This window comes from Scomber japonicus, chromosome 11 (assembly GCF_027409825.1).
Source record: "Scomber japonicus isolate fScoJap1 chromosome 11, fScoJap1.pri, whole genome shotgun sequence".
NCBI lineage: Eukaryota > Metazoa > Chordata > Actinopteri > Scombriformes > Scombridae > Scomber > Scomber japonicus.
In genome coordinates, this window is record NC_070588.1 from 21028649 (window position 1) to 21055264 (window position 26616).

At 37.8% G+C, this 26616-nt stretch overlaps 1 protein-coding gene across 1 annotated transcript in view; it reads left to right on the plus strand.

The window, feature by feature from the left end:
* The window catches only part of uxs1 (UDP-glucuronate decarboxylase 1), a 42903-nt gene that overhangs the window by 3651 nt on the left and 12636 nt on the right, over positions 1 to 26616 (plus strand). Inside the window, exons 2-9 of the mRNA XM_053328413.1 lie at positions 1246 to 1273; positions 5114 to 5162; positions 14739 to 14782; positions 16126 to 16186; positions 17007 to 17187; positions 21395 to 21499; positions 22354 to 22413; positions 22841 to 22962. Coding sequence (XP_053184388.1) covers positions 1246 to 1273; positions 5114 to 5162; positions 14739 to 14782; positions 16126 to 16186; positions 17007 to 17187; positions 21395 to 21499; positions 22354 to 22413; positions 22841 to 22962 — 650 coding nt within the window. The remainder of the gene's footprint in view (positions 1 to 1245; positions 1274 to 5113; positions 5163 to 14738; positions 14783 to 16125; positions 16187 to 17006; positions 17188 to 21394; positions 21500 to 22353; positions 22414 to 22840; positions 22963 to 26616) is intronic.

Genomic DNA, 26616 nt, shown 5'->3' on the forward strand with positions numbered 1-26616 from the left:
TAGACGCATGACTTTTACAAGTGACTTTTGCTCTTACAAGTAATGGAGGTGACTTGTAATGTAGCAAAATACAATACTGGAGAAAGAAAATCCAGTTATGTAAAGGTAAAATGACTGGTGTTTTAAAAATTCTCAAGATTGTACAAGTACACAAAAATTACTTTATTACAGTTTGTGCTTTTGGACAGAAATATTATTGATTAAAAAGCTGCTCTCGGCTCAGGCCAAAGACGATGATACTGTATACGTAGTACCCCAGAGGCAGAGCTGTCGTTCTGTCCAGTAAAAACACCAAGCTTCACTTTCATTCAGACAAACCAATGTAGCTACAATTGTTAGATTTCATCAGTGAGACCCACATTTATCTTCCTAAAGGAATTATATCATGTATCAAAAAGTTACAGGGACATTAGAGCTAGTGGTAAACTACCAAACAGCTGCACAGATCAGTTCATCGGATCATATTCTCGCCGGGGTCAGGCTGCTGCTACGAGATGACCGGCTGGTCTCACCCAGCCAGCGGCTCCCAAATGTTGCAGCAGATTTATATACAGGCGTTATTTGGATAAACTGACCACATAATCTACATGGTAACTGTAAAAAAAGATTACAGCTTAAACAATATAAGAAAGTAAGTAAAGGTTAAAATGAACAGTCCTGGAGTGAAACTATAATAGCCTGGCTCAAAATGTTCACCATTGCCCTCGGGTATTATTTGACCACAAGGAATACTGGGTAATGCAGTCCCGGCAAAGGCCCCCCTTTCTACGCCAAAACAAGTTGAAACTGAAAAAAAAACACAAAAAAAACAAAACCCCAAACTGGCAGTTTTAAAGAAAAACAAACAAAAAACCAACACAGTCACATTGACATTGATCATAATACAAAAAAGATCAATTATAATGAGATTGTGTAATTTTCTTCCAATACACGTTTGTCAAAGTCAGTGTTTCCTTTTTCAGTTTCAGATTTTGTTTTCAGTGCTGGATTTTCATAGTAATCCATCCGTTAGTCAGATTTCTTGTTGAAGAGCATGAAAATCTGGTGACAGATTTCTGCTCAATGATTTACAATCCACCTGTCAAACAGTTCAGTTGTAGGAGCCAAGGGAAAAGAAGAAAACTGCTTCTTTTCCTCTCTTCGACTTCTCAAAAAATGATATCGCTGGATGTGACACCATATTATGTGCTTGATATTCGTGATGCTACCTTTTTTGTGATTGATTTTCTCTTTTCTCTCTTCCAGCTGTCTGGGGAACATACACAAATATGAGGTATGATATTTAACTTCTCTGTTACCTTATTGCATTCTCGCCTACGATCATCTTAAAATCAATTTAAATCAAATGTTTGACCTCGCTCTTAGAAACTAAATTCATGGTTCTTGGCAACATTTTACCCAGTGCCAAATTAAATGAAATCGTTCTGTGATGGACCAGAATATTCTGTGAAAAATCATGTAACTTTCACTACTAAATAGCAACTACACAACCCTTTTTGAGTTTAAACATACCCCCTTCAAAAATTCAAACAGTGCTTTCTGAACCCTGATAACCCAACCCCACCACTGACACTCTGACACCCTTCACAGCTTTTTCATTATAGCTCTATCAGATTGTTTTCTCTGCACTGAACAGTGTAAAATGAGACCAGTATCAATAGATTCTTTGACAAAACTCAGAATTCAGAGGGCTCACCATGATGAAGTCACATTTTATGGGAGCAGTAGAGAGTATAATGATGTTATTTACTGGGGATCGGGGGTGTAATCTAGGACTGCAACTAACAATTATTTTGATAATCGATTAATTGGTCGATTATTTTTTCGATGAATCAGGTAAAAAAATATTTTAAGTAAGTCCATCTCTCGTGAGAACATGCACTATCATTGATGGGATGGCTTTAGTAAGAGCAATAGGAAAACCTCAAAATGCATCAACCTTTGGGGATTATGCTGACATGTTCATACAGAAAGTGACTGGCAATCTACATGGGAATATTACTAGAGTGGATCTAGTCTTTGATCAGTACCTACAGAACTCCATAAAGGATGGAACAAGAGCAAAACGCAGCACCACTCTGTGAAAAATTCACACTATTGTAAATAATGATGTAAAGATGCCAGCTAACTGGAATAGTTTCATTGAAATGGACGAAAACAAGGCCAACCTTACACAATTCCTTTCAATTGAACTTGAAAGGCATGTCATTCAGTATGGTCTTGAAATTATAATATGTGGGGGATTTTAGGCTCATCATTCACTGCAGAGACACAGAGGTACTGTTGTTGCTTCTTGTTTTTGCACACCTGCTGAGCCCAGAAACGTGGATGAAAACAGGAACTGCCAAGAAACCACGCTACATTAAAGTGCATGATATTAAAATGTCAAATGAGATTCTAATAGTCTGTTGGCATTTCATGCCATCACTGGATGTGACACTACCAGTCAGTTCACTGGAATAGGAAGAAGGATGGCGTGGAAAGTGTTCCAGCAGTGCCCTCATCTTCTCCACAACTTTGGTGAGGATGAAGTACCAAGTCCTCTGCAGAACAGTTTGTCTGCAAACTTTATGATCCAAAAACGACCAGCACTTCAATCCATGAAGTTCGCAGTGCCTTGTTTCGGAAAGTGAAAGCCAATGTGGATACTTTACCACCAACTCAGGATGCTTTGTCTCTGCACCTCATGAGGGCCAACTATCAAACAAAGGTTTGGAAACAGTCACTAGTGACCCATCCACAGTTGCCCTCACCAGCCAGTTGTGGTTGGCACATGAAGGATGGAATGCTTGTCCCCCAGCTTTTAACCAAATAACCAGCACAGGCCAGATGCTTGGAGCTGACGATCTGTGGATGCAAGGAAAGTGGAAGTCAGTGCAGTACCAGGCAGTGTCGATGTTTTGCAGTGGAGCATGTGGGTGTGCCTGTGTAGCTTGGTACAAGAATACTCAGATACTCACATCATTATTATTGAGTGTTGCCACATTATATGCAACTATATTGTTTCAGATTATTCGGTATAATATTGTTTATCCTGTTTTGTAGATTAGATTCATATTATGCCCTTTGGGGTAATGCATGTTTTTTATATTGTGAAGGTATTCATTATCAAAACAGTAAACTCTTCTTTTGTGTCCCTGACCCGGGGTCTGTTCCATAAAGCAAGCTCAGAAAAGCGGCGCTTATTGTCAAACACCTGACTTGAATGAGCCTAACAAATGAGATCAGGCTACAGCGGTTCCATAAAGGCTGATCCACGTTCTTGCAATCAAACTAATTCAAGACAGGCTCAAGTATTCAGACTAATTGCGTGGGCAAGACATTCATGAGCAGCCCATGACGTCGAACACAGATTAAATGGATTCACAATGACAAAATCCACAGAGCAGCAGCAGCAGTCTCTAGCACATACTTCTGCTGGAGACATATGAAGAATTTAAACATATGATCACAAAAAACAATAAATAAAATCCAAGAGAAAGGCTGGCAGGAAATTGCTCATCGATTGAATGAGTCTGATCTGTCTCTGAAGGTGCGCTCTTGTTGCAGGGCCCTGTTTACTATGGCAGCTCTGTCATGTACAAGCTCCTCAATCAAGGGACAGGCCTTGACTAACAGAGAAACAGCGCATGGGTTGAGGTCGTTATATAGACTGGACCTTAATCAATTAACAGCAAAGGGGAAACGCCTAGACATGCATCCACTAAACATGTCTTAGTTTACTTTTTAGATGTTATTTTAAATGTACTATTCAATAACCAATACCTCCCTACCCATATGGATTTAAATATTACATCTCTTTCAATATTTTTGCAGTTGTTCAACATTCTGTCAGGCCTCAATGTTTAATATTAACACACAGACACAAATATATGAATATATGTATATGTATATATAACCCTGTTGGCTGCCTACCTGAGTGCCACTGCTTGGATGGGGAAAATCATACCTTTGCCATATGACTACTACATAGTTATTACTACTAACTAGTTACTAACCCCTAACCCTAAAGAAAAGAGAGAGCAGTTATATTAGGATGGAATTAATAACTATAGTGATATGCCAATTAAGTATAAGTTGTGTTACCACCTGGTACATTAATGAAGTCAAATAGAACCATAGACCACCATCTAGAGTTCTACATTTCCACCTGGACATTAAAGTATTATAACTTGTGCAGCATTGCACTCTCTCTCCCTACAAGCTTTAAACTTGACATGTCTCATTCCCATAGATAGGGGTACTGATTGATAGAGGTTTTGGGGTACTATGTTATGTCTCTCTCAATCTCATATTCACTATTCACAAACTGGTTCTCTTTAGGCAGAGATTATTTTTTTCACTTTCTAGTTCTGTTTTCTCTTAAACTGTGCAATGAATGTTCATTCTTCAGCAGACATCCCATGAGTGTTAGCTTTATGTATATGGTCCTTGTGGTTGTGGAGATATTCAACATTTATTATTGGCATGTCGTGTTGAGCAGGAAACCTAAAAATTGGCCTGAAATTGCTTGTAAAAGTCACAAAAATATTTTTTCAGCTTGACAACCACCTTAATATCTTACCTATGGGTGTCTTCTAACTAAATAAATAGGGTGACAGCTTGTACCAAAACATGTCCGCAAAAGTCTTAACGGAAGCCCTTTTCAGAATTGACTATTCATAGGGTAGTAACATTACATAATATGAATATGTTAAACATTAAGGCCGGGTCACCATGGCTAACATTAATAGCAGTGTGGCAAACCAAAGAGCAGGGCTGCTTTATGACAGATTGTACATGTTTTTTTTATGTTATTGTGATGAATTACCCTTTATGTTAGATATTTAATATGTGTAATTAGCACTTATATATTGTCTGTTTATTCTGTCAATAAACAGTAAGCAGAGAATCAACCATATCAAGATATATGTGTATTGTTACTGCAATATAAAATGACGTATCCACCATGGTAGAGTATTGTACAACCTGCTCCTAGTTGATGGATGGGGGTGGTGGGGCATGTGTTGTTATCTAACCGTGTTCTTCAAGTGAGGAGCCGCTTTTTCTGCCCTTGTGTTTATGACTCATCATCTCATCCTTCCTCTCCTTGTCTGTCTTTCTCTCATCACAGATCAATACAAGAACACGGAGAGATGAAGATTGAGCAGAGAATTGATGAAGTGAGTTGCACTGCTTTTTTTCCTCCTTTTTTTTTTTTAACCCTTTCTTTTTTAAACCTGTAAAAAGGTATTTCACAGCTATGTTTAAGCAAGTATTTCAAGTAAATTTGTAATGTCAAGTCCACTTTATTTGTATAGCCTAATATGACAAATTAAAAATTTGCCTCGGGGGGCTTTATAGTCTGTAGATCAATACAACATCCTCTGTCCTTGGACCCTCCATTTTAATACAAAAAAACTCCCCTAAAGATATGCAATAGGTGTGGCGAGTAAAGAATAGACCAAAAATGCGGTGAGGATGGGCCAAGGGTGCCATGAGATTTATCCTGTCATCCTGTATTTTCAGTAACGTTTCACTGCATTTTAAAATAATCAAGACGTTACGTTTTACGTTATGTTTTCAATCATGACAGAATAGAATAAATAATAAATACCTTTTTGTATATTAGATATGATATATAAGAAATGCTGAAATGTCTGCATATTCACTCTCCCAAGTTCACATCTGTGTTTTTGTTTATTTTTCCTTCTACATCTTAAATATCAGCTCATTTTAATTGAAGAAAATTAAAGGAATACATTGCATTATATATTTTTATATTTTCCATAAAAACAATGTCTAGACAAAAAATAATCCCTCTCAATCATCACTTGTGACCCATTAGAAGTGTGTGATTGTGTACCCTGCTGTCTGCCTGTATTTTATTATAAAGCCTCCATGCTGGCGACAGCCATGCCCTGAGTCCATTATGTTTTCGGGTTGTCCATCCGTCCATCCCATTCTTGTGAAAGCAGTATCTCGGGAACGCCTTGAGGGATTTCTTTTAAATTTGGCACAAACACCCACTTGACTCAATGATGAACTGATTAGATTGTTGTGGTCAAATGTCACTGTGACCTCACACAACATGTTTTTGACCATGACTCAAGAATTCATACACTAATTATGATAAAGTTTAACACAAATGTCTAATAGGATAAAATAATGAAATGATGACATTTTGTAGCTAAAAGGTCAATTTAACTGTTACATCATAATATTCTGCAACAACACCTTTCTGGCCGTTATTCAACGCTGTAACTTAGGAACAGAAGAGACAGATTGTGACCAAATTTTACATTTGTCAGATACTGAATTGGTGATACTAATCTTGGGCCACCTTGAAACCTTGGTGATTGTATAGATCCTTTGTGCTGCTGGGTTGATGATGTGTATGAAGCATCCACAATTTAAAATGTCTAGCTTCCTTGCAGCGCCATCCATATCTGAGGAAATGTCAACTGTCATGGATACAACTGTGTTCTATCAGAATCAGCTTTATTTGCAAAAGCATGTGAACATAATACAAGTGTTGCTGTGTTTGGGTGTTTTTCGTGTATCAGGCTTTATGCAGTGTTTGTGTAGCTCCTAGCCAATAACAGCACTCAAGGTGTAAGGTCAAAACACGGTGACCAAGTTACATTGCTGTCTCCTTCTCTCTCCTCTGCTCCCTGTCTGTGTGTGTTTGACTGAGGTCGGTGCTGAACTACGCCACACACACACACACAGACACACACACACACACACACACACACACACAGACACACACACACACACACAGATACACACAGATACACACAGAGCAGAGAGGCCATAGTGGTAAATAACCGAACATAGTAAACTTTTTTTAATTTCAGGATTCAGATGTCCTCTTTCCCCCAGGCCATGTGTTTAGACTATTTTGTGTCTTTTTAAAAAAATCAAATGATTATCTTAACATGATCCAACCATCAGCCTGATGTAAACACACTACTCCGCTCTTAGTGTTTTCCTCGAATGTCATCCTGTACTGCCAGGTCACTAGAGAATGAGGTGCACTGGACGTGACTGTCTGACCTCTGAGGAGGGTGAGGGCTTGTTAGTGGTTCCCCCCAAGGCTCATGCACTTGTCCACACAGTGCACAATGAAATGAAGAGCACTTCAATAGGCACACTACTTTCTCAATTTCTTTGGGAGTCATCCAATGCTCAGGACCCCTTCTTCCACCCAAAGAAGTTTTCCTCCTTAATGTTTCCCACAGAATTTCGAGAGACTGTGGTGGTGGGGTCTCAGTCTGACCCTCTATGGGGGTCCAAGGCATGCTCCCCCGGAAGAAACTTTTGTACATTTTTAAGTCAAATGCATCATCCTGCTAGCCTGGCTAACACCAGACCGCGTCTCAATCTCATGTGAGATGAGGTAGGGTCTGGTGAGGAGCCGTTCATTTCCTCGTATTTGAGGCAGGATCAATGAATGTCGATCAAATGCTTCTGTACTTTAGGCTACTGGAAAAACTTACAGCCAATCATATCAAAGATAAATGATGACGTATTCAGAGCCTGTAGGGAGCAGCGCGAACACATCCTTTTTATGAAGGAAAAATCATGTAGCGCAAGTTTTTGTTCTATTTTGAAAGTGAACTTGCCTTCCAGTTTATTTAGCACACAATCTACTGCTGCTTCGAACGGTTGCTGCAACTCCATGACTGCTATGCTGGATGTAAACAGAGTCACTCTACGGTCGCCATCGTGTTGAGCCCGCCTCCCCGTTTTGTGATTGGATCCCTATCTCAGGCGAAAATATTTTGTCTTGGTGGCAATGCTAACTTTTTATGAGCGAAGTAGAATCTTGCTGGAATGAGAGCCTGGGTATACCCAGGCTCATCTACTGGTTGTACGTGATGACAAAGCACTCCCACAAAGCACAGGAAAGACATTTTACCAGTTAATAAATGTTTGAAATAAACAAAGGACTAATGTCCATATTTCAGCTCTGGAACAAGTTCAACTAGTTGATTATTATAAACATATAAAATACAGTTTCAGTAAATATCTTTCTCTAAGTTTTGTTTCTTTAAATAACTAAACTAACTAGTCTGCTAATCAATAAAAGATTGAACTTCCACATGACTTAGAAGTGGATCAGGATCAGAGTTGATATATTTTACAGATGGAAGTAAAGAAGGTCTCTCATTAAGCCTTTGCTTTTTCACACTGAACCAATCAAAGCAGCATAATGCTGCTGCAGGTGTTTAAGATTCAGAGGTTTGAGGCAGAGCTGCAGGGTTGAGTGGACGTGTGTGGGGAAGTTTATTTGTGCTGTTGAACGTAACCACTGTAAAACAACCAGAAAATAACATTTTATTGATCTGATTCACCGGCTTGACCAAAGCTAACAGAACAACTTACTTCTGTCCCCCATTCATTGTCCATACCTTTTATACAAAACAGTGAGGTGGAATAGAGTAGTAGTATTCCCGCATTAAAAAGACTCTGAGAGCGAGAGGAGAGCAACACGACGAGAAGTGACAGCAAACTATAGCTGAGGCTAACATTAGCTGCTCCTCTCCTCTATCTCAGAATGGGCGGAGCTAAACCCTCTCTGAACCCCTCATCACAATTTAATTTCGTAATTCAACAATATCACCCGCACAAAAGAAGATACGTCTTGTCCTATATCTTGTTTGAAAATACATTGATATATCTTAAAGCCATAACATTTTGGAGAGTGTACAGTCATGATCAGCTCAATATGGAAACTGTGACAGCACAAATTAGACTATGGCAGGCTGCCACAGTCTATATAATTATTGGGAAACGCTGCTCCTCAACACAGCTGACGGCTGCACTCCAATTTGTCCGGAGGTTTGCAGGTAGGCAAACCACCAGCTGAAGAATGGTTAAGGAGTAGGAAAGAATGATGATTGTGGCAGTCGCAATTCCCTGAGGAGACCTCAAACACCTCTCTTAGCCTGCAATGGACCTTTCTCATCATTAGAGTACTTATGGCAATCACCCACTGATTGTCAGTTGGTTGTGCACATCCTGGCACAGACACCCCCTTACTCCTCATTGTAATTATCAAGGGTTTGTTCAAGATCTTTGAACGCTGACACTTTCCCTGATGCTGCTGTGCTGTATGCTATTTTGAACAGTTTGTGGTATGGTGTGCGATAAAAAATACAATTGTTTCAGCATTTAACATTTTTAAATTTCAACTGAACATCAAAACAATTCCCATAGATGTTGAGATATGTTTTTAAATGAATGAATTAATCTTGAATTGTCATTCAGTAGCAGAATAAACAAATGTTAGACACTTGTGAATTACAAAACTGCAAATCTGGACAGACCAAACAATGCATAGTTGTCCTTTTCTTCCTCTTGTAAAACGCACTTTAGTACATCAAGTTCCAATAAAGGAGAGCAGCCACTTTCAAATAGCTCTTTCAGCTTGTCTGTGGATTCTCCATGAAACACTATGTTTGTGCTCTTTGTGTAAGTTAACCTGAAGGATAACTCCCTCCTTCATGTGAGGATCTCCAGATCTAACAATAAAATAAAGACTCTCTGTTTGTCTGTCTGCTTCTATGTACTGCATGTATGTATGTATGTATGTACCGTAAAAACCGGTGTATAAATCGCACCAGTGTATAATTAGCAGTCTATTTTGGGTGGTGTCATGCTGGGAAAAACGCTTTTTTATTAAAGACTGGTTTATTTAAATGTACCAGTAGTTATTTATTTATAAACAAATATGTTCAAACTTTCTCAATTTACTTTTAACTGGAACACAATCAAAACCCACATATTACACCTGAAGCAGTGTGTCGGGTAATGATTTGCTTAACTGAACTGGATCGGTATATTAACTAAGACCAGATTCGGGTTAGGCTATGAGTTTCAATCAAACTTTTTAAAAGAACACAATAACTTCACATATTTATTACAGCGTGTACCTGTATGCTTACTCGAGTCCCTGAAATTCTTCATCAGAGCTGTCGCTGTGCACAAATAGACAACTGCACCTGAGTCGTGGTTTTGCACATCGTGCTTCAGCTTCAGTTTACTCTGTCAATACTGAAACATCACAGCAACTAGTGTCTAAAATACTTCTGATAAACACACAATCATTTTCCCATAAAGCCATAACTGGTCATCAAAATCTATTTTCATTAGCTGCCGAAACAGCTGGAGCGTGCAGCGTGTGCTTGACACCACTGTTTACAGGATGTCATAGTTCATAAGTGTGGACGCTCACATCATTAATGCAAAAACCGGTGTAAAAGTCGCAGTCTATTTTGGGCACCCGAGTCGCGCTTTAACATCACAGCAACCAGTGTCTGAAATAGTTGTGATCAACACACAATCATTTTTCCGTACAGCCTACAGCACTAACAGCTCTATTTTCATTAACTGCTGACACAGCTGGAGTGTGCAGCACATGCTTGACAATTGTTTATAGGACGTTATAGTTCATAAGTGTGGACCCTCACAAATCGTTATCTTTATTGTTATAGTTATGTTTTTAGTGTGAACGGCCCTTTACATACCTATGATCATATCCAGATCCAACCTCTCTCTGTATTTTTAAAGGTGAATAGGACACACACAGTTGTATAAAACACACCTCACTTTTAAATGAAAAAATATACACCGTTTTTTACGGTATGTCCTTCGCATATTTTTAGACCCGTTCACCTGTTCTTTGTCACATTTTGGTGTATTGCTAAGGACCCAAGGAAGAGCAGTGTCAAGTTTAGTTATAACCAATAAATTGTTGAGAATGATCGAAGTTTTTCAGTTTTAGCAGGCAAAGCTTTTCTAGCCTTTATCCTGCTGGTTCAGCAGCCCAGGAAACTCTCAAACCAATTGCACACATTGTAAATCACCTCCCGTGATGCTATTAATTCAATAAAATCTGTTCATTCCGATAAACACACAGGGGAGAGACTACAGTCAAAGAAATAAGTGAGTCACAGAAAAGTTATTTCACTTGGTGTGCTCTAAAAATAGAAAAACAGACAGCGAGTACAGAGCTTTTAATCAAAGAATGGACAGACTCTCACATGTTCATTCTTTATACGAGCAGTTTAAAAGCAGTATATATCATACGTTCCGAGACCATGCCAATTGTGAAGTCCCACTATGAGACAAAACACAAATCTTTTGAGCAATAAATTAACAATAAATTAAGCTAATGATAACTGCTAAGATAATAAGACCTATGTTACTAAGATGTTATTACGGTTTGAATTTGAAATTAAATCAATGACACAAGTGATGACACATGCCCATATTCACTTTTTTTTTTAAATGGCCTTTTTTTTTTAAATGAAAAAGCAATAACGTTATCTATGAAGCAACTGTTGGGTGTTTCTGACTATACAGTTATAATAGTTTGAGATCATACAGGATGCTTGAGCTCATTTTATAAGTTTACAAGAAGGAATTCATGTGAGCTCATTGGATATGGTGTTGTAGCCATTTATATTAACCATTCCCGATGAGTATCTGCTTTCTTTTCGATACACACAGTGACACAACACAGCAGAATGGGTTCTTTGTTAAATGAAAACAGGCTGAAGAATTATAGGAGAAGTGATTATAAGATGGAAAACGCATGCTGTGATCCTAATGAAAAGAGCATGTGAGAAGATAAAAGGCTTGAAATAGTGTTACTCGATTATTTCTTAGAATTTCATCGTGGGTGGAAATACATTTTACCTTGACTATAAATAACTAGTGTCAAGTCTTGAGATCAGGGTGACGGCTATGTTTTTGAAAGTTTAGTGATCTCTTTCAGCCATGTCTGAGTCGTGTTAAGTTACTGCTGATGAAAACTCAACATTTCCTGCTATTCCTTGATATCATTAAAAAAGTTCCACTTTTTTTTATGTAACAGTAATTGCACTGCTGTCAAAACTACAGTATGTTAAGCACTATTCTGTTTAGGCTAATAACTAAATTGTATTAAATGACAATTGCCTATTATAGAAATGTTGAAATGTGTATTTTATGTTCTTGAGACCACTGTCTGTACTTATTCATCAATTCCCTGTAGTTGAGGGTTGCATGACAGATGGCTGTAGAAGAGTTACAGGATTAACTAGATTAAAACTAAGATTTAAAAAACTCCTCTATAGTGCTACAAGAGGTCAGAAAATCCAGATTACCTTTAATCAACACAGCTGTCTTCCCAGGCTCCGTGACTGCTCATGTTTCATTCACATTATACATGTGTAACACTCACGCAAAATGTACTTTTACGCCTCAAGTCTATTTTCTCCCATATGACGGATGTGACTACAATTGTGTGTTGAGCTCTGAGCACTGCCAAAAGGCAGGTGGCCTGTATAAACACAAAGATGGGGAACTGAAGTTGCAGCTAAGCCTTTGTAGACACTGCGTCAGACTCCTGTATATTCTGGAATATAACTTTTGATAACATTTTTTCAGGGACTGTTTTTCCTTGTCAGATGTATCATAGTTATTATTTGGCAATGTAGTGAGTATGACATGCAACGTGCACTCTACTAAATCCAGCGAGCCTGCAGAACACTGATGGACCACATTTCTGTGTGTGGTTATATCATAGTGGTAGGGCTGTAGTCGGGTCCTTGAGAAATCCAAGTCCAGGCAGCTCCGAGTCAAAGTCAAGATCAAGTCCAAAAGTGTTTGAGTTTGGGGCAAAATAAAGGGGGAAGAAAAAATGAAAACAATTCACATTTTGCCCTAGGGGGGAAAAAAGTAATTATAAATAACATATTATTTCACAGTGTTGCTGGTTAACCCTGATATATTTCCACCAAGGGTTTGTATTCAGAGTTGTATTGACAACTGACAACAGGAAGGTCATGTTCTCAGCTTCACATTCTACACTGGCATGCAAATTACTCATGGTGTTTTGAAGACTGATTATAATAATATATGCCCAACATCTCAAATGTTGACCTTTCTCAGGTACATACATGTACATCTATGTATTTGCACAAATGAGACTTAAATGATATAGTATATGATCGATATACATGTAATATATATAATGGATACATTTTTAATAATATATTTCACTGCAAGTGTTTCATTTAATACCTTTTTTTACTGATTCTTTATGATGATTTGATTTAGCCATGATTTAATATTTATTTTAATTTTTGCTAGTTAAACCAAACATCCTTAAAACTGATTCAAGTCCGAGATCATAAAAATGGTCTCAAATACTATGCCCTATGTACTGTAGTAGTATTCTAATTTGCTATTGACTGATCACTTTTGTAACAATATGTTACTTATCTTTAAAATACTGTCCCCACTATGAATGTTTAATAATGATTTAAATTGATAGCGAATCAAGACATGTGAAATGTTGCTGCTACTGCTTTAAATTTGAACTTTAGTTATTTTCTCTTACCATATCTTGACCTGACGGCTGACGCCAGGCAAGCCATTACATCTGACTTGTTAACATCATACATTTTTCATGTATAATTATTGGGAAATCACTGGTGAAAAGCACTGCAGGCATGAACATGATGTTTTCTATACTTTTCTAATTACATGTTATCTTTTCGCTTAAGCCTTTTAATGACATGATTTCATTAATCTGTAATGGAGTCTTTTTCTCACCCACTGTTTCTGCCTGATGGTGGTATCATCAAGTTATCAAAGGACTGACATTGCACTGAGAGTAGATGTGGTACTAAGATATGGCAATTACCTAACTCTCCAAAATGCCAACAGCTCTTTTATCAGCTGTATCCTGCAATGTGAATGAATGAGCATGTTTTTTATGTGATGGAATTTACATAACGGAGAACCAAGACACACATGTACATACACACAACTCAGTTGAAAAGTCAGCTACATAACACAAATTATAATTAGCTCTGTGGCTTATCACATGTTGCAGGTGCTGGCTGAAATAATTTCAGTTTGTTATCAGACTGACCTTAGAGTTTAAAGAATTGACTTTTCTGAGAAATCTGTCACATATCTGGCAGCCTTACAAGCAATGTTCTGTCTCCTTGAAATCATTATGAACTACAAACTACAGTGTCATGATCATTTTATGTCATAACCATGATGATAGGTGTAGCTTGCAAATGGAGCTTTGAAATTATGATTTCCTAGAAATTAGGAAAGAGCTGAGAAGGTCAGGTTTTATTAATGTGCGAATTGATTTGAAATGACTTGTTCAGTTTCATTGGTCATCTTGAAATTCAAGCTTGGCTCAACTCTTCTAACCGTGATACTGTGCCAGTCCCCGCTGCCATCATATGTTAGTATCTAAGGTTGAGAGAGCGTGGAAGTCTGATGTGTTTTAAGGTTATTTATGTAATTGCCCTATAACAAAGTGATATTTGACAGGAGCGTAAACAGGATGTGGCAGGGTGCTATTGGAATTGTCACTTTCTTATCACAGACCTACTGTTGCATCATCCAAGAGAGGGGGTGGGGGGTGGAAAATGACAAGACTAATCTGTAAATAAATGAAAGAAAAGGTAGATTGCAAAGAGAACTGCAACACCTGTTACACTGTTACACTTCTGTCTTTACTTGGTCTGCTAAAATGTTCCCATATTTATTCTGATATTTGACAGCTTGTTCTGTAGTATAATTTGTAGTTGCTTTTTGTATAAATTTACATATAATTTGTAATGTATAAAAATTAGTAGGAAAGGCCTACATAAGTAAATGAACATTAAAACAACATTAAATTAGCTGTATTCTTACATGGACATGATGATCTCATGATGAACCTCTTCTCCTCTCAGGCTGTGGCTCCTCTCAGAGAGAAAATTCGTGATCTGGAACAAAGGTATGTTTTGTTTTTGTTTAGTTTTTTAGCACATATGTATACACACATATGCTCTAGTAGTTCTTTGTAAGGAAGTCTGACAGTATCTCTTCTTACTCTCAATACAAGCATATCTCTATATTCCAATACAAACTTGCATATCCAATGGAAGGGTCTGGTCTAGTGATTAGACCTATATTATACATATGTTGTAATTACTACATTTTGTTAATTTCCTTCAATTTAAACAAAAATCCAGAACAGAATGATTATACCATCTAAATAACATGAGTTGTACCATGTTAGACCAGACCCTTTTTAAGCCCACTGAAGAGCAGCAAGCTGTCCTGATTTTCATGGCTTTCCTCCACAGTCACCAGCTCTCAGCACTAAGATATGACATGGAGAATGTATCCCTACTGAGTGTTGCTTTCTATAAACCTGAAATATACCAAAGGATTACTGTACCCTTTAAAATGAAAGTACCATACAGAGACGTTGGAAGTAAGAGTCAGGGGTGTGCAACTATCAAAAGCCTCCCTTTACTGCAGAATTGGTGCTTAAATTTGTTTGACTTTCATTCTATTATATTTCATTATAACATAAAGAATATTACAACCTAGTGTTGTGATTGTCAGAAATAATAAGTCTGTCTCCTGCTCAGAGCACTTCATGCATCTTTAACTATGTAAACAAACAGTCAGGCCAATGAAGTTTGCATCATCTTGAGCCAAGAATGGCTCCTTAGGAACCAAGAAAGAGAAACTGTATAACGTGCTGTAATATATCATAGAATATAAAACAATGAATGAAAATATCTGCAGTCATATAAAACTGCCTTAAATCATCCTAAAAAATATTAATCAAATACACTGGACACTTTCATGTTATTTAAAGAATGAACACATTGTATAATATGGAGATGACAGGAATCTTTCAGCATCTGAAAAGATGAAACATAGTGTGTGTGTTTTTATAAGAAGTGTGTTTTTTCGTCAATCATCACATCATTCAATGAATTAAACCTATAAGATTGTTTGAACATGTTGCTATGACAACAGTATCCTAACAGCTTAATAATTACACATCACAAGATTTGGAGTTTCAAAAAAGCAAAGCTATTTCCAACATTCCATTCATTAAATCTGTATTTATATGTGAAGTAAAGATACATTTACAGAAAACCTCTTGCTTCAGTTACTGCGAATCAGAAAAGAAACGTTCAGGCAAATCCATTCATTTATGGTGCATGTTAGGAGAGCACAGCTTTCATAAAATTACAGTGACAATTTGTTTATTAGTCAAACAAGAAGTGTTCTGTTTTGCTTCCTTCTCATTAAGTTTTGTTTTTTTGTCTCTCACAGTTTTTCTCAGAAGTACCCACCTGTGAAATTTCTGTCAGAAAAGGATCGGAAGAGAATTTTGGTATGCCAGAAACACACAACTTCCAATGCATAATCACAATCACAGCAATCAATATACTGACATCATATATTTAAATTGAGCCGCTTTTTGACACAACCCCCAACGATAACATTGATAAATTAGTTTGTACAAGTGTTGCTCATCGTAAGATTACCATCTTAGAGATCTTCAGATGTTCTTCAAGACACTTGATGATGTTTTCACACAATTTAAAGGTAAATTGGGTTTTTTTTACAACCTGTGGCTTATTTTTAGCCACACTACAGACAGTGGCAAGGTTGGTGTGTTTGTCTGTCAGTCAGATTGTTTACCAAGGTTACATGTATTGATGACATAATTAACATTGTTTTCACCAAGTTAATTTCTGAGCTCTGGGAAGCCCGCAATTGCATTGCTAAAAAGAAGTCAGATGATGCAAGAAACATCAGCAGTCTCCAAATCATACAGGTTTTAAATTAACCACATTTCCAGTGCTGACACACTGCACTTGCAGTGCAGAACCTATGAGCTTAATTTTCATTTTATTGAATAATAAGTGTATTTAAATATGTTTAGCTCATAGATTTTAACACTATTAACAACAACAATTATTGCTTTATTTATTTAGGCTTCATTGTCGCCTTTAGTATATTGAAATTCTGATTAAATACAAAAGCAAGTTTCTTCATGTCACTCTCTGTGGTGTTTGTAAGCTAACTGTGCCTACCACAGAGCCACAGCCCTGATCTGAGGCAGTGTTTCATTGCTCTTTAAAGGGAATACTGTTATGGCAAAAAATATCCTTCACTGATGTTATCATACATGTGTATTCTTCCACTAGATTACTGGTGGGGCTGGTTTTGTGGGTTCCCACCTGACTGATAAACTGATGATGGATGGACATGAGGTGACTGTGGTGGACAACTTCTTCACGGGGAGGAAAAGGAATGTGGAGCACTGGATTGGGCATGAAAACTTTGAACTCATCAATCACGATGTGGTGGAGCCTCTCTATATTGAGGGTGAGAGAGAGAGTACACATACTGTAGATAGAGATAAGGGGTTTTTACTTACTGCTATGAAGCTAACTTGGACCATCTTGACCAGAGTCAACTAAAAGTTTTCAAATTATGAGAGAACCAGAAAGGGCCTAGCTTGCCTAAAAAGTGATCTGAACTCCCCAGAAAGCATTAGTTGAAGATTAAACTATTGATCTTTACAATGTTAAAAGTGATTACATGTCAATGTTGTGTTTTCAACTTGTTTCTGTTGCCCCCCAAATAGCCAAGAAATCAATAATTAGAGGTTTAGAAATCAGATTACTGCAGCAGTAATCTGCATGATTACCCCTGAGTTCTATTGAGCTGAGGCCAAATTGAACACGTCTATTATGTATATTTACAGTGGGGAGAACAAGTATTTGATACACTGCCAATTTTGCAGGTTTTCCCACTTACAAAGCATGTCTGTAATTTTTATCATAGGTACACTTCAACTGTGAGAGACGGAACCTAAAACAAAAATCCAGAAAATCACATTGTATGATTTTTAAATAATTAATTTGCATTTTATTGCATGACATAAGTATTTGATCACCTACCAGCCAGTAAGAATTCAGGCTCTCACAGACCTGTTAGTTTTTCTTTAAGAAGCAATCCTATTCTCCACTCATTACCTGCATCAACTGCACCTGTTTGAACTCGTTACCTGTATAAAAGACACCTGTCCACGCACTCAATCAAACAGACTCCAACCTCTCCACAATGGCCAAGACCAGAGAGCCGTGTAAGGACATCAGGGATAAAATTGTAGACCTGCACAAGGCTGGCAAGCAGCAAGCAGCTTGGTGAGAAGGCAACAACTGTTGGCGCAATTATTAGAAAATGGAAGAAGTTCAAGATGACGGTCAATCTCCCTCGGTCTGGGGCTCCATGCAAGATCTCACCTCGTGGGGCATCAATGATCATAAGGAAGGTGAGGGATCAGCCCAGAACTACACGGCAGGACCTGGTCAATGACCTGAAGAGAGCTGGGAGCACAGTCTCAAAGAAAACCATTAGTAACACACTACGCCGTCATGGATTAAAATCCTGCAGCGCACGCAAGGTCCCCCTGCTCAAGCCAGCACATGTCCAGGCCCGTCTGAAGTTTGCCAATGACCATCTGGATGATCCAGAGGAGGAATGGGAGAAGATCATGTGGTCTGATGAGACGACAATAGAGCTTTTTGGTCTAAACTTCACTCGCCGTGTTTGGAGGAAGAAGAAGGATGAGTACAACCCCAAGAACACCATCCCAAAATGGGATCCCAAAATGTGAAGCATGGAGGTGGAAACATCATTCTTTGGGGATGCTTTTCTGCAAAGGGTACAGGATGACTGCACCGTATTGAGGGGAGGGTGGATGGGGCCATGTATTGCCAGATCTTGGCCAACAACCTCCGTTCCTCAGTAAGAGTATTGAAGATGGGTCGTGGCTGGGTCTTCCAGCATGACAACGACCCGAAACACACAGCCAGGGCAACTAAGGAGTGGCTCCGTAAGAAGCATCTCAAGGTCCTGGTGTGGCCTAGCCAGTCTCCAGACCTGAACCCAATAGAAAATCTTTGGAGGGAGCTGAAAGTCCGTATTGCCCAGCAACAGCCCCGAAACCTGAAGGATCTGGAGAAGATCTGTATGGAGGAGTGGGCCAAAATCCTTGCTGATCTCTGTGAAAACAAAGGTTTCTGTAATATTAAGTTCTGTTTTTCTGATGTATCAAATACTTATGTCATGCAATAAATTGCAAATTAATTACTTAAAAATCATACAATGTGATTTTCTGGATATTTGTTCTAGATGCTGTCACACACAGTTGAAGAGTACCTATAATAAAAATGACAGACTTCTACATGCTTTGTAAGTGGGAAAACCTGCAATATCGGCAGTGTATCAAATACTTGTTCTCCCCACTATATCTTCATCTATTTCAATTATTTTTTCATTAATTCATAGTGTTTGCTCATCTCTTTTTCTTTTCATGCAACAAAACAATCATCCTTTACTATATTTGTGATATCTAAAGTCCTTTGTCAGTTCTCTGCCTCTGCCAAATGTTTTCTAAAGCAGCAATTTAAGGTCATTCAGATGTACAAATTGCTCTCAGCACATTGCAGTTGTATCTAGCAAATGATGGGGTATAGGGTTATGGCTCATTTTTTCTTTTCAGTGCAGATGCTATACACGGCTCACATAATTTGCTCCTTATTGCCATAATGGAGAGACTCTTGTTATATGAGCAAACAGAAACATTAACACACTCATTGTGCAGGTTTAATGCTTCAGGTTCAGAATTTCAGAATTTTCAGAGTTGTCTTCAGTTTATTTTGTCCAACGGGGTGCATAGCATATTTACGAAAGGAACTGCTCTCCATAAGGAACTCATTGTTTAACGATCCCTGCCAGATATGTTTTAAGACATAAAAAAATACTCTATGTTCAGTAATGATTAGTGTATAATGTGTTTTTTCCACAAAAACATTGTTAGGAAGTCTTCAAATGGAAAAAAAAGAGAAATCCTTATGAATATGCCAGGATTTCTCATTTCAAAAGATGTGTCCTACTTCACCAGGAAGTCCACTCTGTTGTTTGTGCACTCAAGACTGGTTTTGTGCACTCATATTTAAGGGTGAACACAGAAAAAACCTTCCTCTTCAGCAGATAATGTGAAAATGGCCTTCTAGTGTCAAACTTTGCACATACATCATTCTACACAGTGAAGCACAAACATGTAATGGAAGTAAAAAGAAGAAAAGCACAATTTTGAGGGAAGGAGAAGTCCAGAACCCTGTGTATTCTTTTATTCTTCAATTTTCCAAGGCTTTCAGTGCCATCTGGCACATTGTGATGGTATTATGCAAATATTAAAATGTGAGATCCATGGGGTTTTGAAGAGGGGCTTCCAGGCTTTATTTAACTAGTGTCAGGCTTTATTTCTGCACTGTAAATCACTACAAAAACATAACCAAAAGCAGACATGGGGAGACTTCCTGGTACTTCAGGATGACCTTAATGAAGGCCACAAACCAAAATCCGTTCTAACAATAACATTGGTCTATGTACTATGTACTGCAAGTGTTGCTGGAGTCTTGGCCTCTTAAGAGTTGTTGCTGCTTGCCATTGCATGAAAATCTGACATCAGTGTCTCTATTTTCTGGGGGACTTTTCAAATAATAGAGAAAGGTTGAGAATCGAATTTGAGCAAGCAGTGAAAGAAGAAATAGCTTTGAGTCATGGATCAAGAGGTCAAGTCTTCAATAGCTACAGTATATTGGCTGTTTTACCATGTTCCAAGTTCCTAGGACACTTAATCTTAAGCATCTGTTTTGACCCGTGTTCCACTGAATTAAATCCAGTTGTCTTGTCAAATCTAATGTACTCAAAAATCTACAGGAGGCAGTAAATGCTGAATGAAAATGTTTTCATAGTCACATTAAGCCTGGGTCATTACCAACATGTTGTGTGTCAAAATGTGCTTCAATCCAAATGTATTTGCAGATTCCATTAAGTCTAACCAGCATGTTTTAAGGGCATTATTAAAAATGTGCAGGGCAATCCACTGTTGCAAACACCAAAATGTATGTTAGTGCATTCTAGCACGCAAGAACACAAAAATGTATACTTATAATCCTCAAAATACACTTGAATTGTACAAACATTGTAGATTAACCGTTGAATGAACTTAAATAATGCTAGAACATATATTGTATGTGATTACAACAGAAACAATTGGCTCTGACTATAGGTGATGAAATTGGGTGGAAAGATGTGGTGCTCTTAGAATATTGGATGATGATAAGTGGTCCACTTATCATCTTCCAATTTTTTTTCAACTTTAAAAGGAAGAGAATTGGTGAGAGATGTTGAGAGAGAGTATTTACCTTGAAGACATACAGCACAAGGCAATAGATTTGTCTAAGAGCACATAATGTTCCCTCAAATTATCAATGTTATTATCTAACATTATTACAGAAAACAACAGAAAAAGAAATGTCTCCTTCCTTTATGTTGGTAACTCAAAGGATGACTAATAGTAATGAATAATAATATTCATTCAAGTCAAAGTTTCAAAAAGCAGCAGCATTAAGAAAATGAAACACAGGAAATCTTTCAGTTACACTGTCATTTCATTTTGCTTTAACTAATGTGCATTTCAATGTTAGATGATTCATATTCCTTTTGCTCTCCACAGTGGACCAGATCTATCACCTGGCTTCTCCAGCCTCTCCACCCAACTACATGTATAATCCCATCAAAACCCTCAAGACCAACACCATTGGCACTCTTAACATGCTTGGTGAGTAAATTCATGCTACTAACTGAGTTCATACAGTATAAGGGTGGGACTGGTTAGAAAAACAAACCTAAATATAAAATGTCCCCAAGATGTTTCTTTGTAAATTTCTGTTAAAACGTCACTTTTGAATCATCTCATCACATTAACACAATTATCTTATTAGCATATCCACTGAACAAAATGTACGTCAATTAAGCCTCAACTGCAAAATACATCATTGTTGCAGCCTCTGAGGGAACAGAGAACACTCATCTTCCTTGATATTGTTTTAAAAATGACCATTATTATATGCAACTGCTACCTCTCTCACACAGATGCATTATCATCACAGCTCAATCTGTAATGGTCCTGTCCTGTGCAAAGAAAGCCATTATGAAACGTTATGCTACAGACACCTGCTTTGCAAATCCAAAATCCATTAGTTTAAGTGATAGATGAAGCCATGAAGCTACTGGATGTCTGAGAAGGGCTACTTAAGGACTGTTTTGTGCAGATTGAGGATTTTTTTCTCAGTGATTCTTACTGTAGCAATGTGAGGTGTATTTTTGAGAAGCATTTTAGAACACTTGTTTTATTGTGAATGACAGTAGAAAATAATTCAGAAAGCTGTTTTGGCTTGACAATTTTAAGGTTAAGTATTGCCAAAGCACCCTATAATAATGTAATACATCTAGAGTATACTCAGACCATTGCTGTGGGGGAAGAAAAAATCTATCACTGTGTAATTTTGTAGATTGTGCAGCCTTTGCAGAGGTATGCGCTCTCTGACAGCTTTGTAATGTGTGCATTTATCCAGCTTGTATTGCAGGGTTTAATCTCTTGAAGATTGTTCTCACTCCTTTGTTTGTCTTCAGGCTTGGCCAAACGTGTGGGTGCCAGACTTCTCCTGGCTTCTACGTCTGAGGTTTATGGAGGTAAGAAGATGGCTTCCTACTCACTCATTCAAGTGCTCTTAAATAACTGATGTTATGGTTAGCCTTGTTTAATAGAGAGCATTTAGGACTCTAAATCATTATCCATACTCATGTACGTTTTTGCCAAATAATACCAGAAAGAGTCAGAATTGACTACATGAAATGATTACTTAACTGAAATCTGCAGGTCAGTAAACCTTTAGTGGTTTGTACTAGATGAGGTATTTTCTTTAATCTGCTTGGCACCAAAGTGAAGCACAATTACCTAAACAGACATGCTGTAAAGATGTTAATCTTTTTGTGACAAATTTACAAGAAAACAAAAGGCATGGTATTTCAAATGAGCCTTTGATTCTCTTTGCAGAAAGCTGATGTGATTAGCTTTAAAAGTGTGTCTTGAAATGTTGCCAAAATCTTTGCTCTCTAGACCCTGAGGTACACCCCCAAAATGAAGAGTACTGGGGCCATGTGAATCCTATTGGTCCTCGAGCATGCTACGATGAGGGAAAACGTGTTGCTGAGACCATGTGTTATGCCTACATGAAGCAGGTATGATCACTGTAACACTCAAGTACACATTAGAAAAATTAGAAGCCTGAGAAGGGTGATTTTATCGTCTCATAGCCACACTGTTCATTATGATTGATGGTCACGTTAGTTACAGTGTGACTTCATCATGTATTGATTTTTTCTTTTTTTCATCAGTAAAGTAGCGCGAAACAATACTGCAATTCTGAATTGTAGCCATTAAAACAAATAGAAAGAGAAATAAAACCAAGGGAAAAAAAATATTGTAAGCACACAAATACACTTTAACCCTTTGGATCTGCTGTAAGGGAGCTACCCTGTCTTTCTCTAGAAGGAAAGCATTGTGGACTAGGGATGAGCAATACCAAACTTTTTCAATTCAATACGATACAGATACTTTCTGTTACAGTTTTACCAATACCGATTCATTACTTTTTCTTAAATGGGTACTCAAATCATATGACACATGCTGGCCATTAATAATGAATTTATATTATATATATTATATTTATATTATAAAAATGTGTGGGCTAATACATTTAAAATGCATTTTATAGAAATACTATGACTAAAATAATAATAAAATAAATAATTAAAACATATTTATGAAATAAATTACCAACAAAATAAAATGTGCATATTTGCATTAGCTTTGATTATGGCACGCAATCGCTGTGGCATTGTTTCGATAAGCTTCTGCAATGTCATAAGATTTATTTCCATCCAGTATTGCATTAATTTATTCACCAAGATCTTGTATTGATGATGGGAGAGTTGGACTACTGTGCAAAGCCTTCTCCAGCACATCCCAGAGATTCTCAATGGGGTTAAGGTCTGGACTCTGTGGTAGACAATCCATGTGTGAAAATGATGTCTCATGCTCCCTGAACCACTCTTTCACAATTTGAGCCCGATGAATCCTGGCATTGTCATCTTGTAATATGCCTGTGCCACCAGGGAAGAAAAAAATTGATGGAATAACCTGGTCAATCAGTATATTCAGGTAGTCTGCTGACCTCATTCTTGGTCACATAATGTTGCTGAACCGAGACCTGACCAACTGCAGCAACCCCAGATCATAGCACTGCCCCCACAGGCTTGTACAGTAGGCACTAGGCATGATGGGTGCATCACTTCATCTGCCTCTCTTCTTACTCTGATGCACCCATCAATCTGGAACAGGGTCAATCTGGACTCATCAGACCACATTGCTCTTCCATTGCTCCAGAGTCCAATCGTTATGCTCCCCAGCAAATTGAAGCCTTTTTTTCTGCTCTTTTTAGCCTCACTGATTAGTGCTTTCCTTAAGGCTACACAGCTGTTCAATCCCTTGAGTTCCCTTTGCATTTTGGACGTGGAAGTACTCTTACTTTCACTATTAAACATAGCCCTGAGTTCTACTGTTGTTTTTCTATGATTTGATTTCACCAAATGTTTAAGTTGGGTAAAATGTTTGGTGAAATCAAATCATACAAAAAGAATTCAAGGCTATGTTTAATACGGACATGCACACGGGTACGTACAAACATAAAAAGGTGCTTTAATTCCTCAGTCCAGAAAAGCAGCAGTCTTAGACCACATCCACATTCACTTTGTGATGTGCCCTTCCCTCATTTGTCACACCACTGTCATGTGACCCCTTTCCAGAAGAAAGAAACATGATATCAGCCTCCTTTACTACAGATGGTTAATTCAACATGGACAATGAATTACAGGTGTTTCTGACCTTGTTTTCTAAGCTAGCAGCTGTTTTGCACTTAAACTCTGCTTTTTTATAATCCTTCTACTGCCTATATGAGCAGGAGGAAACAGAGTTCAAGTGATTTGCAACAATTTCTGTGTGCAGTGGTGTTTTTACAGTTCAAATGCAGTTTAAATAATACACCAAGTAAAAGACTAAATGTGCATGTAGTCTTTAAGCATCATTGGCAACTCACTGTGCACTTGGAATATGTGTTTTGATATTACAGAGTATTTAAGCTTGTATAGATGTTGTATTGTCTGTATTTGGAAACATACACAGTGACACTGAAAATACAATGATGAAATAGAAAGACAAAAACATAATGCTATTGGCAATGTTTTAATAAGAAAAGCATTATCCAAGAGGATTCTGTGTAGAGCAGTCACATTTCTCTGCCCTGTCATTGTTTGTCCTCTTTTCAGGAGAAATTATGTTTTGCCTCTATACCAGCCCTGAAATTGAATTGAATACCTTCATTGGTCATTACACGACAGTACAATAAAATTCAAGTGCTCTTTCCCTTTGTAGCAGGGGAAAACATAAAAAACCCCATTAAAACAACATTTGTCCATTCCAAAAAATATTGACGACAACAGCATGCATACAGTCTGCACAACCCGTAGTGAATAAATAATATTGCACCGTCATAAATATATTGCACTGTCATAAATTTATTGCACTGTTCAGGAGTTCAGATATTTAATGGCACTGGGATAGAAGCTGTGAGTGAGTCTGGAAGTACTGTACGGGCCAGAGTCTGGCTTAAAATAGAAAATAAAAACAACCATATACAAATATAGCAATATAAAGCAAATGTGACAAATGACAAAAACTTTTTACACATCTGCTCATATCAATAACTATAAACATGCATGAAGCAAAATAAAGAACGATTCAAAAGGTAGAAATGTAGGCTAAATAAGGCACAAACATGAACACCACTTGAAAGTGTGAACCATAACAAGAGGAGCTCTATGGTTTATAGATGATCCCATTACAGATGAGTATATTCTCTGTAGTCTTTATTCAGTGCAGGTGGACTTCAGTGCTTGCCATGTGCAGGCGAATTGTATTCTTGGAGGGACCCTCTAGTGGGTGTGTGTCCATATGAAAAGATTTGGTTGGTGTGCAGTGAGCATGGAGTCATACTGAACATAGTGAGTGTGAACCCACAATGTGCTGCACCAGCAGCTTGATATTGGAGTTCAGACAGTCCATTGTTGATGACCGTGAGCCCGCTGTCCTGTACAATGGAATCTGTGGAGAATTTTCTCTTGAGTTTCTCTCCTGTAACCACTAGACCTCTTTACAGTTCTTGCACGAGGTAGGCTACACGGCTACATCGCCATTCTCAAAAGTAGCAGGAGATCTTCCTCAAATGGTCTCACAGAGTTTAAAAAGAGCAAGACTGCATGCCCATGGCCACTTGGGCGTGCTGATCTGATCCATCCGGCCTTTATTTTTGTAGTCAACTGACCTGTGAATGCAAAATTGTAATTTCAATTAGTAATGCATTAATGTGTTCATTTTAATGCTGCAGCTTGTAAAAGACTTTTTGATATTTTTTTCCTGGTGTGACTTGATTGACGCCAGCCTTTAATGATCAGATATGACTGACTCCTCTTGCCTTTGCTTTAGGCAGGTGATATTTATTTATCTGCCTTTACTTCTCCTGGCCTGCTTTCAATATCCAACTGTCAGTCATTTGTACAGAAAGACAAGGATATCACCTATTCCATCTATTGCTCAGTCATGTAATCAAAATTCATTAACATTTCAAAAGTGATGAGTATAGGTTATGCAGTGTATGAAAAATTATGTCTTACCTGCTCCTCAGACAGAACGGAAACATAGAGAGAACAAACTTTACAACAGTTGATATCTGATTGTCAGGTGGTTAGACACATTTTAAACAAAATCTTACCAGCAAA